The 14,308-nt window shown below is 43.2% G+C and overlaps 1 protein-coding gene across 1 annotated transcript in view; it reads right to left on the reverse strand.

Moving 5' to 3' along the window:
• Positions 1-1,121: 1,121 nt before the first annotated feature.
• The window catches only part of SUCLG1 (succinate-CoA ligase GDP/ADP-forming subunit alpha), a 31,208-nt gene continuing 18,021 nt past the window's right edge, over positions 1,122-14,308 (reverse strand). The window contains exons 6-9 of the mRNA XM_038752825.1: positions 8,777-8,860; positions 7,438-7,589; positions 3,480-3,668; positions 1,122-1,493 (exon numbers count right to left, since the gene is read on the reverse strand). Of these exons, the coding sequence (XP_038608753.1) occupies positions 1,467-1,493; positions 3,480-3,668; positions 7,438-7,589; positions 8,777-8,860 (452 nt within the window). The 3' untranslated portion in view covers positions 1,122-1,466. The remainder of the gene's footprint in view (positions 1,494-3,479; positions 3,669-7,437; positions 7,590-8,776; positions 8,861-14,308) is intronic.

The raw sequence follows: 14,308 nt of genomic DNA on the forward strand, positions 1-14,308 counted from the left end.
GTCTATAAATGGATTAACCACGTTTCTCAGGCTGTAATAATAATAATGGCATTTATTAAGCGCTTACTATGTGCAAAGCACTGTTCTAAGCGCTGGGGAGGTTACAAGGTGACCCGGTTGTCCCGTGGGGGGCTCACAGTCTTCATCCCCATTTTACAGATGAGGGAACTGACGCGCAGAGAAGTGACTTGCCCAAAGTCACACAGCTGACAAGGGGCAGAGCCGGGATTTGAACCCATGACCGCTGTCTCCAGAGCCCACGCTCTTTTCCACTGAGCCACGCTGCTTCGAGCATAAGCCTGCTTTCCTCCGGCTCCGGCGTTCAGTTGGCAACAGACTCTTTCTATAGGCTTCCGTGCTTCAAGGCCGTCTCACTGTCAAGACGGATTTTCCGAAGCTGATCCCTCCTACTGCCTCCTAGACACGCAAGCACACGCATACACACAATTTCATCTTTACAGCAGTTGCTACCACGCAACGTGCTTCGTCAACATTTCATCCCCGTTTCACAGGTTGGTTCAATGTAGAGCCACTGACCAAAATGCCAATTGAAACAGCTCTAAAAAGATGTCCTCCTACAGCATCCAAATAGTCCTGGCATTTCATCGGTTCCTTCAGTGGACTTGGCAGTGATTTGAAGTCTGTGACTTACGATTTATTATTTGTTTAACTACAGTCACTCTGATATTATTAATATTTTATATCACACCACAGCACCATCCGGATAAAGTTAAAGACAGCTGAAGTAACATAAATGTCCAAAGAGGTGGATCTTCTGAATTATGGGCGCAGTTTGAAATACATTTTCATGGAAAACTACAGCTACGCAAACTTGGGACGCAAATTACGCACGAAGCTGCACTACAGGATACTGCAGGTGCATTGTGCAACTCCTGGAAACCATTTCCAATGGACTCCCAATCCCTTTTCAGGACAAAAATGTTTGCTCCCAGCTATTATTCTCCAACAGGATTAACCCTTTTCCTGACCTGGGGAAAATACCTAGATCCTTAAAGCTGTCTCCGAAAGACCAACACCGAAAGGTTCACGTCTTCTGCTCTGGAGATCTTAACTGTCTAGAAGTGTTGATTACATTAATCAGGAGAACGCACTCAAAGTAATGATTTCGTACAGCATTTAATAGTTTGTCTAACTCCCAAAGACACCAGATAGATCAGTTTATATGGTGCCCAGTCACCTATAAATTTTCAAAATTTCTCCCTTACCCATCACTGAATATCAGAAATCCAAGGTCAAATCAGATGGTAGATTTATTGATTAGCTATGATGAATAATCAGGAGAACACATCTGAGTTAAGAGCATTCGAAACATTCCTTATGGCTTCACGTTGCATTGGGAGACCAATATCAGTCATGTGAATGAGGCTGGGTTGGCATACAATGGCTACCCAAAAGCAGGGGCAGTGTTGGTTCACGCTTGTCCAGTGCTCCCTGTCACAAGGTTTTTACAGTAGTTTCCTCTTCTCAAACTCCTGCAGGAAAAAAAAAATGGATGGGGAGGGAGAATTATAAACCTCTCATTTGCACAATCCTTTGAACCATCACAAAAGGCAAATGCAAAAAGTACCCATAACAAGACACTTTGGGAAAAAAAAAAAAAAAGCTTTCAAAAGAATCTACGTCAGCTTAAATTTCACTGAACTAGATACTGGGCCTTCAGCCTTCTTCCTCCTAAATACCAAAAATGAGGACCGCAATTTTTCGGCTGCAGAATTATTATTTTGGGTTGGAGAATCTTGTTTCTAGCCATTTAGACGTATGGTGCAATAAGAGTACCGTTACTGGGTCCTTTCTGCACATGAAAGATGGCCAAACTTGGGCTCTGTTTTCCAAGGGGATGGTAAGGGGATGAGGAGGGAGAATCAATCAATCAATCGTATTTATTGAGCGCTTACTGTGTGCAGAGTACTGTACTAAGCGCTTGGGAAGTACAAGTTAGCAACATATAGAGACAGTCCCTACCCAACAGTGGGCTCACAGTCTAGAAGAAAAATTAAACACAGAGAGGAATTCAGACTGTTCAGATTTGAGAACAGTAGAAATGCTGAGAATACGATTGAATGAACGAAGAAAGGAAACAACTTCTGATAAGGGCGTTTCTCAAGCTGGTCGTCAACAGCAGGAATTTTAAAATGAAGATTAAAATGAAGACCTCTGCTGCCACAGGCTGGGGTAAACCGGTAACATACATACAAATATCAATCGGAGTCTGTTTCTGCTCATTTTCTACCAAAATGTAAAATCCTTGTATTCTATTTACCACCACCTTCCTACACCCAACCATTCCAATAACCAACCCCCCATCCACTGTGCCAGCCAATCATTCAGGAGTGTAAAAGGAGGGGGGGGAAAAAAAAATCAGTCAAGTCACCAACTTGTCCCTTTAAGATGAAGCACAAATAACAGAAGGCAAAATTTCTTCCTTTTCCTAGTGCTCACTGCCGCCGCTACCACCGACTTCAATTAAATACCCAGGCCGCTCGCTGATCACAATGGGAAAATCAGCCAGACTTTTATTACGTAAGACCCAAGGGGCCCTTCAATACCTAGGAATAATGCTCCTTTTCCCAGTGTCACAGAAAAGGCCAGGACTTTTAATGCTTTTAAGAATAAATGATGTTTCTGTTTTTCATGAACGAAACAGAAAATCATTTCCAAAGAATGGGATGATAGTAATACATCACAGTGTTATTCCAAGGTTCACTTCTAGGACCCAAAAAAAACAGATGGGTGAGTGAAGTGATGAATGAATTGGCTAGATCCATGATACAGGTAGTAATTAGAGTCAAAAAACAACCCAAGACAAATTAGAATTGAACACTGATATCCGTGCTTCAGGTTCTGGGTCAGGTCCAGCCCCAGAAGCAACACTTAATACCTGGTGTTGTGAATACAAACATCTTATCACCTCCTAGGCCTGGGTAAGGAAGGAGGATGGTCAGGGCTCCTCAGCAAGGGCCACACCTGGCTCAAAATCCCAAATAATCTGGAAAACACTCTGCGTCAACCCGCATGAGCCACCTCCTCACTCCTTAGGAAAGAGCCTTTAAAAGAAGGAAACGCTTTGCTTCAAAAAGTTATTTCCGGTCACGCCCAAGTGGAATGGGATTGAGCTACCGATGAGGTTACCTGAAATGAAGCAGATGGAGAGCCACCACTTTCAAGGGCCTAATTATAATAATAATGGTGGCATGTATTAAGCGCTTACTATGTGCAAAGCATTGTTCTAAGCGCTGGGGAGGTTACAAGGTGATCGGGTCGTCCCATGGGGGGCTCAGTCTTCACCTGCATTTTCCAGATGAGGTAAATGAGGCACAGAGAAGCTAAGTGCCTTGCCCAAAGTCACACAGCTGACAACTGGCAGAGCCGGGATATGAACCCACGACCTCTGACCCCGAAGCCCGGGCTCTTTCCACTGAGCCACGCTCCCCAGCACCTGTGAGGGTCTCATAACTCACCTTGTACATGGTGCTTCCCAGCTGAGCCGGAGACATACTGACGACCACGCCAGCACTCTGAAGAGCAGCGATTTTTTCTTTAGCTCCACCTTTCCCACCAGCAATGATAGCCCCGGCGTGACCCATTCTCCTGCCCGGAGGAGCAGTCAAACCCGCGATGAAGGACACTACTGGCTTGGCATGTGGCCCCTGCGGAGGAAGCAGAATGCCATTTTTAGACAACCAATGGCCGGCATCTGGGAAACAACCTAATGAAAAGAAATCAATCAAATACCAGTCACTAACTGAGGGGCCGCTTCCAGCAAATGGCCCGTGGTAGTTCAGCTTGGCAGAAGCCTAATCACCTCCCAACAGTATGGGAAACTGACACCACACATTACACCATGATTGGGGTCTCTTTGGACACTGCTGAGTTATTCCAAATTAGCTCAAGGCAGCTTGGAAGAAGTTTTCAATCAATCAATGGCATTTATTGAGTGCTTACTGTGTGCAGAGCACTGTATTATGTACCTGGAAGAGTACAAACTATGGGTTCTAATCCCGGTTCTGCCACTTGTCAGCTGTGTGACTGTGGGCAAATCACTTCGCTTCTCTGTGCCTCAGTTCCCTCATCTGGAAGACTGTGAGCCCCACATGGGACAACCTGATCACCCCGTATCCCCCCAGCACTTAGAACAGTGCTTCGCACATAGTAAGCACTTAACAAGTACCATCATCTTTATTACAAACTAACAGATTTCAATCTAATCAAACTTCCGTGACACAACTTGTTGGCTACATATCCACCTGGACTTTCATACCGCACCCAGTAAGCGCTCAATAAATAACGCTGACTGATTGGAAAGTGAGGATTAAGACTGTGAGCCCCCCATGGGACAACCTGATCACCCTGTAACCTCCCCAGCGCTTAGAACAGTGCTTTGCACATAGTAAATGCTTAATAAATGCTATCATTATTACTATTATGAGCAAAGGAGTGGGTCTGGAGTTTGGGAGACTGGTTCTGGCCCTGCAACAACCTGACCAGTTAAACTTTCAGGGTTTATCTTAACAGGCAGGGTCCTGGGGCTAGCATGCCATTTACTATGTTCCTGCATAAATTCTTAAATTAGCCAGCCCCCAGGTAACACAGAAAAAAGTTTCACTGGCTAGAAGCACTATGTCTCTTGCTGGAAACATAAGCAGTTTTAATGTAGCAAAGTAACCCAATGCCAAACAGCAGACCACGGGAACGTCATATTCCCCCTGGTTTCACCTCGCCACCAAAATCTTATTCTCCTACAAATTACGACTAAAATTTTGCAGTTTATGAATAAAAAACACAGCCCAATTTTAAAGATGCATTCGTGCAGTGGACAGAATAGAGCGTTTAAAATCTCTCGCACACCCAGGTTTACTTTTTTTCACCAGAAGTGAAGGTTTTCAAATTATTTCCTTGCCACTGGACACAAATGGGGAGTGGGGTCAGTCAAATCTGTGTCCTAAGAGAGAATACAGTTTTCTTCCTCACATTTTCTTTGCAGAACTATTAGGGACACATTGGCCTGAATCAATGGTAGTTATTGAGCACTTTGTGCAGGGCACGGTACTAAGTGCTTGGAAGAGTTACAACAGAGTAAGTAGGTACTATGCGCGCGCGCGCTCAAGGATCTTACACTCTAGTCAAGGAGTGTAGGAAGGGAGTGAATACCTAAATGTCTGGGGGGTAATTATTATTATTATGGCATTTGTTAAGCACTATGTGCTGAGTACTGTTCTAAGCGCTGGGGTAGATACAAAGTAATCAGGTTGTCCCACGTGGGGCTCGCAGTATTAATCCCCATTTTACAGATGAGGTAACTGAGGCACAGTTAAGTGGCTTGCCCAAGGTCACCCAGCAGACAAGTGGCAGAGCTGGGATTAGAACCCATGTCCTCTGACTCCCAAGCCTGTGTTTTTTCCACTGAGCCACACTGCATATAGACTCAAGTCCATGGATAATGCAGAAGGGAGGGAAAACTGGGTGAGGAGATGAGAGATTAGTCAGGGAAGGCTTTCCGGAGCAGATATGATTTGAGTAGGTCTATGAATGCAGGGCTAGACATGAAGTGAGAGGGAGTTCCGAGCAGGAGGGAGGAATGGCATGGGAAGGGATCGACAGTGAGAGAGATGAGAGGGAGGTTGATGTGTAGAGGACTGAAGTATTTACATTGGGTACTATTGGGAGGGAGCTGACTGACTGCCTTAAAGCCAACAGAGAGGAGCTTCTACTTAATGTGAAGGTGGATGGGAGGCCCATTGGAGGTTTTTGAGGAGTTGGGAGACTTGCACAGATTGACTTTCTTAGTAAAATGACACGGACAGCAGAGTGAGGGACGGACTGCAGAGGGAGAGGCTGGAGACAGGAAGGTCACTGAGGAGGCTGAGTAAAGTAACTGAGATGGGATACGACGCGCATGGACCAGTGTGATGGTTTGGATGGAGAGGAAGGGGTGAATCCTGGAGATGTGGTGAAGATAGAACTGGCAGGATGAGGTGACTGACTAGATACGTGGGGTGAAGGAGAAAGATACTGTCAAGGACAATGCCGAGATCGTGCACTTGTACGACAGAGAGGATGATGCTCCTGTTAAGAGTGATGGAGGAGAGTCGGGAGGAGGAGGATTGGGAGGGAAGATGAGAAGTTCAGTTTTGGACATGTTTCCCAGACTACCCAAATAACTGAGAAAGTATATTTGGGGGACATTAATCTGTAAGCATGAGCCTAGCATGAGAATGGTCAGCATTAAGTAAAATGTCCTCAACACTAAGTAGGTACTATAGCTGTTGAAGAAAAAGAAATGTATCAAACTTTCAATTAATCTTCCCTGTTCAGGAGACTCAACCATCATCTACTGTGAAAACCCCGCTTATTGAACTCTAAGTGAACTTCAGCCCTTGCTCTCAGTTCTCCCTTTCTGTAGCCGTGGTCATATCTTCCCCCTTATTGGAACTCCTTCCCCATTCAAATCTGCTAAATCATAAATTTTCCCATCTTCAAAACCCTCTTGTAACCCCACCGCCCCTGGGAGGCTTTCCCTGAATAATGTTTTCTCAGCTTCACCACTTACCTGTTAAGTGACCTTGAGTAAATCACTAAACTTCTCTGTGCCTCAGTTTCCTCTGTAAAATGAGGATTCGAGACCAGTTCTTTTTCCCCTCTTAGATTATGAGCCCTGTGTGGGACAGGGACTGTGTCCAACCTCATTATCTTGCACCCAGCGCTTAGAACAGTGCTTGGCACATAGTAAGCGCTTAACAGATGTCATCATTATTATCCACCCCGAGCTTAATATAGTGCTTGACAGATAGCATGCACTTAAATATTCATTCATTCATTCAATTGTATTTATTGAGCGCTTACTGTGTGCAGAGCACTCTACTAACTGCCTGGGAAGTACAAGTTGGAAACATATAGAGAAGGTCCCTACTCAACAACGGGCTCACAGTCTAGAATATCACTATTATTATATTATTAATAATATCACTATTATTACTATTATCATCCCCAGTTATGTACCCACAAACACCTAAGGCACATGCACATGTTGATTTGTGAACTCTACCACTTATTTTATCTTTTCATTCTCTTGTTATAAGAAGTTGTATCATTCTTTTACCTTTCAATTATAACTCTGTGTCCATCTGTCTTCCTGTTATATATCTTGAGAGCAGGGATTGTGTACTTTTCTTCTAATATACTCTTCCCAACAGTACAGCGCTCTGCACGTAGTAGGGGCTCGATAAATACTATTGACTGATTAATCTATTTTAGTGACACTAAATACAATTTACTTTAATCTATTTACAATTAGAGTATTTACAATTTACTCTAATTTACAATTAGAGTTGTAAAAAGGAGCAATGCTTTACAACCCACCTACGATGTTCTTTTAGGAAGAAATAAGAAGTCTTATTTTTTCCCCTATGCTATACTTACTGAATTATGTTGCTTCAAATATGCCGCTGCATCCTCTTCAGCATTGCCACCAATTTCACCAATTAGTATGATTCCTTCTGTGCTTGGATCTTTGAGAAAAACTTCAAGGCAGTCAATGAAATTTGTTCCATTAAAGGGATCACCTCCAATTCCTGAGGGAAAAAGATTACATTATTTGAAAATAGGATGTTGGATTTGAGTTTGGAAAATCAAAACAGGAAGATTTGACTTTTTAAGCATTCTCTTTATAGTTGTGGATATTTTCAGAAGGATTTACAATTATTTAAAAATTTCAAAGTTAATTTTTTTTTGCTTTGTAAAGTCATCTTGAAATAGTTTTAAAAATCAAAAACCTTAAATGTAGTGGGATTTGATGGGAAATGGCACACAAACTTTAGGGGGAGGCGAAAACCTACTTGGTAAAGAGAAAGTTGCTGCAATTTAAGTAAACAATATTTAGGGGCTACCTAGAACAGAAACGCATAATTTGAAATTCAAAAACTTGATTAAAATCTTCTACCCAATTTCATTTTCTAAAGTGAATTGAAAAGGACATTAAAAAAAAATCACCAATGCTTACAATAATGATATCAATAATAACTCTGGTACTTGTTAAGTGTTTGTGAAGCACTGTGATAAGGGCTAGATTAAATACAATCAGCTCAGATACAGCCCCACATGGGACACATCGCTGAAGAATGGGTACTTACTCCCTGTTTTACAACTGAGGAAACTGAGGCACAGAGAAGTGAAGTGACTTATCCAAGATCATACAGCAAGCAACTGGCAGAGCGAGGAGTAGAACCCAGGCTCCGAGGCCCAAGCATTTCCACAAGTCACGCTTCTACTTTATAAGTATGTCTTTTTTGTAAAGCCTGCAAAATTGACACCTCTAATGTCTTTACATTACTTTTGCATCGCAGGAGCCAGATGGCGCAGCTCAAATTTTGAAATGATTTTACGTCTTTACATAAACCAACGGTTCCTCTACATCCCGACAAATGAACTTCAAGGCTGCGTGACTTTTAAAATGTTTTTTTTAATGGTATTTGTTAAGTACTCTGTGCCAGGCACTTCACTGAACACTGGCGAAGATAAAAGCTAATCAGGATGGCCAGAGTCTAGGTCCCCATATGGAGCTCTGAGTCATAATCCCCATTTTACAAACGAGGTATCTGAGGCACAGAGCAGTTAAGTGCTTTGACCAAGGTCACACAGCAGACAAGTGGTCCTTCAGACTTCCAGGCCTGGCTTGTGGCCTTACAGTAGACCACACTGCTTTCTCACTCCACTCCTCTGACTTCATCTTGAATAAAATTCATTCAAAGAAATTACCCACCAACACAAAATGACTGTCCCAATCCAACTTGTGTTGTCTGATGAACCGCCTCATATGTCAGGGTGCCAGATCGTGACACAATACCTTAGAGGAAGAGAAGTCAGACACATTTGGTCTACAGCACAGTACTAGGAAGAATCTAAGTTAGGAAATAATTTTAGATTATTATAAAACTCGGTTTACCAAACCAACACTGGGTCTTTCTCTGAAAGGCCTTCATAAACGGGTTTGACACTAGTTTGCCTGAGCTGGGAAGTTAAAAGCCTGATGGGAACCCTTTGCAGGACAAAAGGAATATTCTCTGGACTAACAGTCTTGAAAACATTCGCTGGTGGCCTCAGCTTTACCATCCCCCCATTCCTAGTCATCTCAACTGCCTTTATCGGTGAACAAAGATGCAAGTATGTGCACTACAAGATCACCTAATGGTCTTAAAAAGATGCTCAGCCCAAAGTTCCTGACAGCCAGGGAGTAGCTTTAGACACTGGGAGTATTGGATTCACTGGATTAAAAAACTCCAAGTTGGTTACACTATCAACCCCAGAGTATGGAGCTGAATGCTGCAATAGCAACAGTGACATAGTTAAAATACATGGGCTCATCTATCTCTTGTCTTGTTACATCCCCTTGGGACTTATAAAGAGGCTGTCTCCCAGGAAATAGCTTCTCCGCTGGCCAATTAAAATGCACATCACACTGGGGGGTATAACTCCTAATTTCTCAGCATCAGCACATTTGAACTCGTAACCACAGTGCTGTGTTAGCATCATTTTACATCCGTTTGCAGCTAAGTTTATGGTTTCGCTATAAATTAGCGTTCCCATTCAAATCTGCATTTTGGTTCAAGCCAGTCTTACACCAGGACAAAGTCAAATTTGTGTTGCCCATTAGTCACAGTGAAGACAGATCACCTTCTAGTCTGGAATTTGATTAAATAAAACTTTTACCATGAGTATGATAGGTCTTTAAACTAGTTCCACTTTTAAAACATACACGCTCCCCAGGCAAGCATTTTCTTTCAAAATGAACGCCAGGTCTGACTGACATTGCCAACCAGCATTCCATCGCCACTTTTAAAGGAGCAAGCAATGAGAATAGTATTTTTTAATGGTATTTTAAGTGCTACTATGTGGTCAGGCACTGTACTAAGAGGCGGGCTAGATACGGGCTAATCAAATCTGACAGAGTCCGTGTCCCACGGTTTTAATCCCCATTTTACAGATGAGTTAACAGGCACAGAGAGGTTAACTGACTTGCCCATCATCACACAGCACAGCAGCGGTGAAGCCAGGACTAGAACTCGGGTCCTTCTGACTCCCAAGCCCGTGCTCTATCCACTAGACTATACTGCTTCCACTACAGAGTCAAATTTGTTACAACAGGAAGGGATGAATAGAAAGGGAAGGAAAAGACAGAAGAGGGAGGGGAGAGTCAAAAAAAGAAAAGCAGAATATGATACGGATCCCATCGTTTCTGGCACGATTCAGTGAAACTAAAGAAAAGTCTTCTCTTGCCTCATCCTTCCACTCATGCCTGCCTTCTTCCCCTCTATATTGAAACACATTCAGCTCCTTCCCCCATCATGAAAAAAGTAACTCTCCCACATAGTATTCTTCTCTATACTCCTTGAACAAGTTGTCACCTCTCACTTCTCCATCACCTCATGGCCAATTCGCAATCCAAGCCCTTTTAATTAAAAGCTCCCCTAACCAACAACTTCTTTATAACTGGAGTGATAACTCCTCCACCCCATTTCTCCTTAGACATTTCCCACAGGCCGGGTTCAACACTTTCCTTCACCATTCTCTAAGAATCCTCTTGGGTTCAGAGGTCTAAGTAACAACTTTCTCACTCTGGAAAGACAGGCCGAGGATGGGCTTTGGGGGAGGACGAGGGAGAGACAGGCGAGAACTGCTCTGGTGCACACTGTGAGGAAGATGGGAACCTCAGAGGTCCCCAGAAGGAACGCACCCAACCAGCCCAAATAGGTGGAGAAGTGGGAGGGCAGGGCCAGCTTCCCTTCCAGGCCCGTCCAGAGCCAAGCTGGACTTCCAGCAGGAGCTGACAGCATTGCCGATGGCTGCCTGACTGCTTGATATGCTGCTATGTCCTTAAGCAGGAACCAGTGTCGCATCTGGCCAAACCCACTGCTTCCAAAGGGAAAAGAAAATGTGCTCCGAAATCATTCGTACTGGAAGAGCCGCAGTGTGGTGCCCTGGTCAGGTGCAGAGCAGCCTGGGCGGTTCCAGCTGACTCCCCCTCCGGTACAGTTCTCCTCCTAAACCTTCCTTCCAGGACCCCACCTCCCATTAATGGTAGAAATTCCCCAAGCACTTACTTCAAGGCCTCCTAACCCTTCCCTTTCACATAATTTCACCTCCTCTCACAGCTTTAGCTTCCACTTCTTCAGAGAGGATACACAGCTTTCAATTCACACTATGGGACACTTCTAATCTGCCAGCATCCCTGTCAAGTTGATGTTGCAACAACAAAGTTAGTGTCTCCCGTCTTTCTACCTAAACTCTCCTCCTACCCAACCTCCCGGCTGCTTTGAACGACATCATCTTTCCCAACCACCAAGGCCAGAATTTCAGTCATGATACATTTCTGCTTTTCTTGTGCCTTTCCCAAATCTGCTAGCACTTTCCCAATAGTGTATGCAATTCCTAGCCCAAGTCCTGGTGACACCTCAGCTGAAGACGCAGAACCAGCTTCTCCAAATGCCTCTGATTCCAGCACTGCTCCCTGAACATTCAGATACCACTTCTCTTGCCCACCTTGTCAGCATTAACCCACATCTCAAAATCTTTCAGCAACCTCTCTTCACTCTTTTAGCAAAAGAAACAAACCCTTGTTCTCCCCAGATCCTTCGTCGAAGGCCTCTTTTGTGCCGTTGGCCTTCCCATTTACAACTCCCCATCCAAGCCCACCTCGCACCCTTCTTTTCCTCAATCTGCTCTGACAACACGAAAGTCAGACTTGATTACTCCTTCCAATCCTGGCATGGCATATCACCTCAGTGCCTGCAGTTTCCAAGTATACTGCAAAAATCTACCTTTATATTTTTATATATTTCCATATAAAATTGCCTAGTCTCTGTTGTTTCTGTGAGAGGCTGGTTGCTCGTTTAGGTGTGTCCCTGTCAACGTGATCCAGTTCAGATTAAATACACTTAGAGAGCAGGGATCCCATCTATCCGATTCACTACATACAATGTCCATCACATCACTAAGTGAATATAGACTGAATCAACTCTTTGTTGCTGATAAACGGTTACAGAAAATGAATACATGACTGGAATTTTTATTCAGCTTTAAAAAAAGATTTTCCATTGACTCTGCAGACTGTTATTTTACCAATACAGGCAAATTACAGATTAAAAACAGCAGAGAAAGAAGGTAATTTTTATACTGTAGTTCGCTTCTTTCTCTCAAGCCTAAATAGTAAAACAGATGATCATAAAAAATCTGTAGTAACAGCAACCAAGGCTTAGCACAAAAGTTAAATGTCACTCAGTTTGGAAAGTGTTCCCCTTCCTTCAACAACATTCAGTTAGAGGATTTGTTTTTTATTGCTCCTCAACCCCACCACAAACTGGAAATCTACAGTAAAATTTTACCACAATTAAGTTGTTTGAATGCATTTAGAAATAACGAAAGCGCTTCTGGATTCTCCAATACTTGCACTTTTCACTACGTTGCTACAAGGCAAACTTTAAGGTAATGCAAGTACCCAGCAGCGTGGCTGCCAAAGCAGTAGAGTGGCTGGAGCACACTTCAATCAGTGGTATTTATTGAGCACTTACTGTGTGCAGAGCACTGTACTAAGTGCTTGGGAAAATAAAATACAACAGGGTTGGTAGATGTGATCCCTGCCCACAAGGAGTTTACAGTCTACAGGGGAAGACAGACCGTAAAAATGATTAGCAACAGGATAAATAGTAGAGCATAAGAATATTAGCAAAAGGATTGTGGGGTTGGGATGAGTATCAAAGTGCTAAAGGGGAACATAGACAAGTTCATTGTCAATGCAAAGGAGAGGGCAGATACGGAAAATAAAGGGCTTAATCTGCAAATGCTTGTTGGAGATGTGATCTTCTCTTCTGGGTTGTGTTGTAGCAAGAGATAAGCGAGGTAAGGAAGGAGAGAGCTGACTAAAGCCCACGGTGAGGGGCTTCTGTTTAATGTTGAAGTGGATGGGCAGTCTTGCAGGCTTTTGAGGAGGGGGAGATATGGACTAAAAGGTTTTTCAGAAAAATGATCCAGGCAACGGAGTGAAGTATGGACTGGATTCGCCTCAACATCCTTTACTTCGCTCTTTCCATAAACTGAATGGTGTCAGATGTTTTATTTCAGGAACAATTAAGACAGTACTTTCTTAAAAGGAAATCCCGCCCAACACTTCAGAAAAGCACACCAATTCTTTATGGCCATAAAGCGAACAGATCTACAAAGGGCAAAATTGGCCAACTCTTTCACTTTTCCATTTTAACAACATGGGTACCCTAGAAATTGGAGGAGTGACTAGAATGCTAACTCTTCAGATTATACCATCGCCTCTTGTGCTCAACTTTATAGCAGACATACATAGCAGTCAAATACAATTAATAGTCTTAGTGGATTTGTACATGGGCCACCTAGAACATTCTGCTGGCTTTGTGGTTACCATGTCCACCCCTCTGAAAATGCCTGATAATGTGCTTCTGCCACGCACACTGACCCTAAGGGACATTAGTGTATCCAAAAAAAAGGCAACCTATCAACAAGACATTTGCTAAACTATATGGTCTCTGTTAAGTTGCCGTGATGAATAATTCTGTTCAATGACTACCAATCGCAGTACTCAAAAAAGGGGCATAAACACATTTGGCATTCCTGGAAAGTGTTCCCTTCAGATTGGTACTTAGAAATTGAGTACCCCCTTGAATTGAATTGAATGTATGAATACTTTGGTCAATTCTGCAACAATAGCATAGTTTTTCAGTGAAGTTCAAAGCTATGTGCATTAAGACCACATTTCCTTTGACACCTAGGTTGGCCAAAAAAACCCAAACACTCAGTTTTTAAATTGTTAAATGGAAATGAAGGAGGAAGGCTAAGAAAAGCAACTGAAAACAGAAGGCAAAGTTTAGTACCTCTAGGTCACTAACTCAATCTAGCCAACCTAGTAGTGACTCAAAGTCACTGACAATTTTTTTTAATGGTATTTGTTAGCACCTACTATGTGCCACACACTGTACTAAGTTCTGGGGTTACAAGTTAATCAGGTTGGACACAGTCCGTGCCCCATATGGGGCTCATTATCCTGTCACTCTTCTCTCCGGTCCATACTTCACTGTCCATACTTCACTCTGTTTCCTTATCATTTCTCTACCAAAACATTCAGTCCACGTTTCCCCAATCCTCAAGCACCTCCAAGGGTTGCCCATCCACTTCCACATCAAACAGAAACTCCTTACCATTGGCTTTAAATCACTCAATCACCTTGCCCCCTCTGACCTTACCTCACTGCTCTCTTACTACAACCCAGCTC

Source organism: Tachyglossus aculeatus, chromosome 10 (assembly GCF_015852505.1).
Source record: "Tachyglossus aculeatus isolate mTacAcu1 chromosome 10, mTacAcu1.pri, whole genome shotgun sequence".
Lineage (NCBI taxonomy): Eukaryota > Metazoa > Chordata > Mammalia > Monotremata > Tachyglossidae > Tachyglossus > Tachyglossus aculeatus.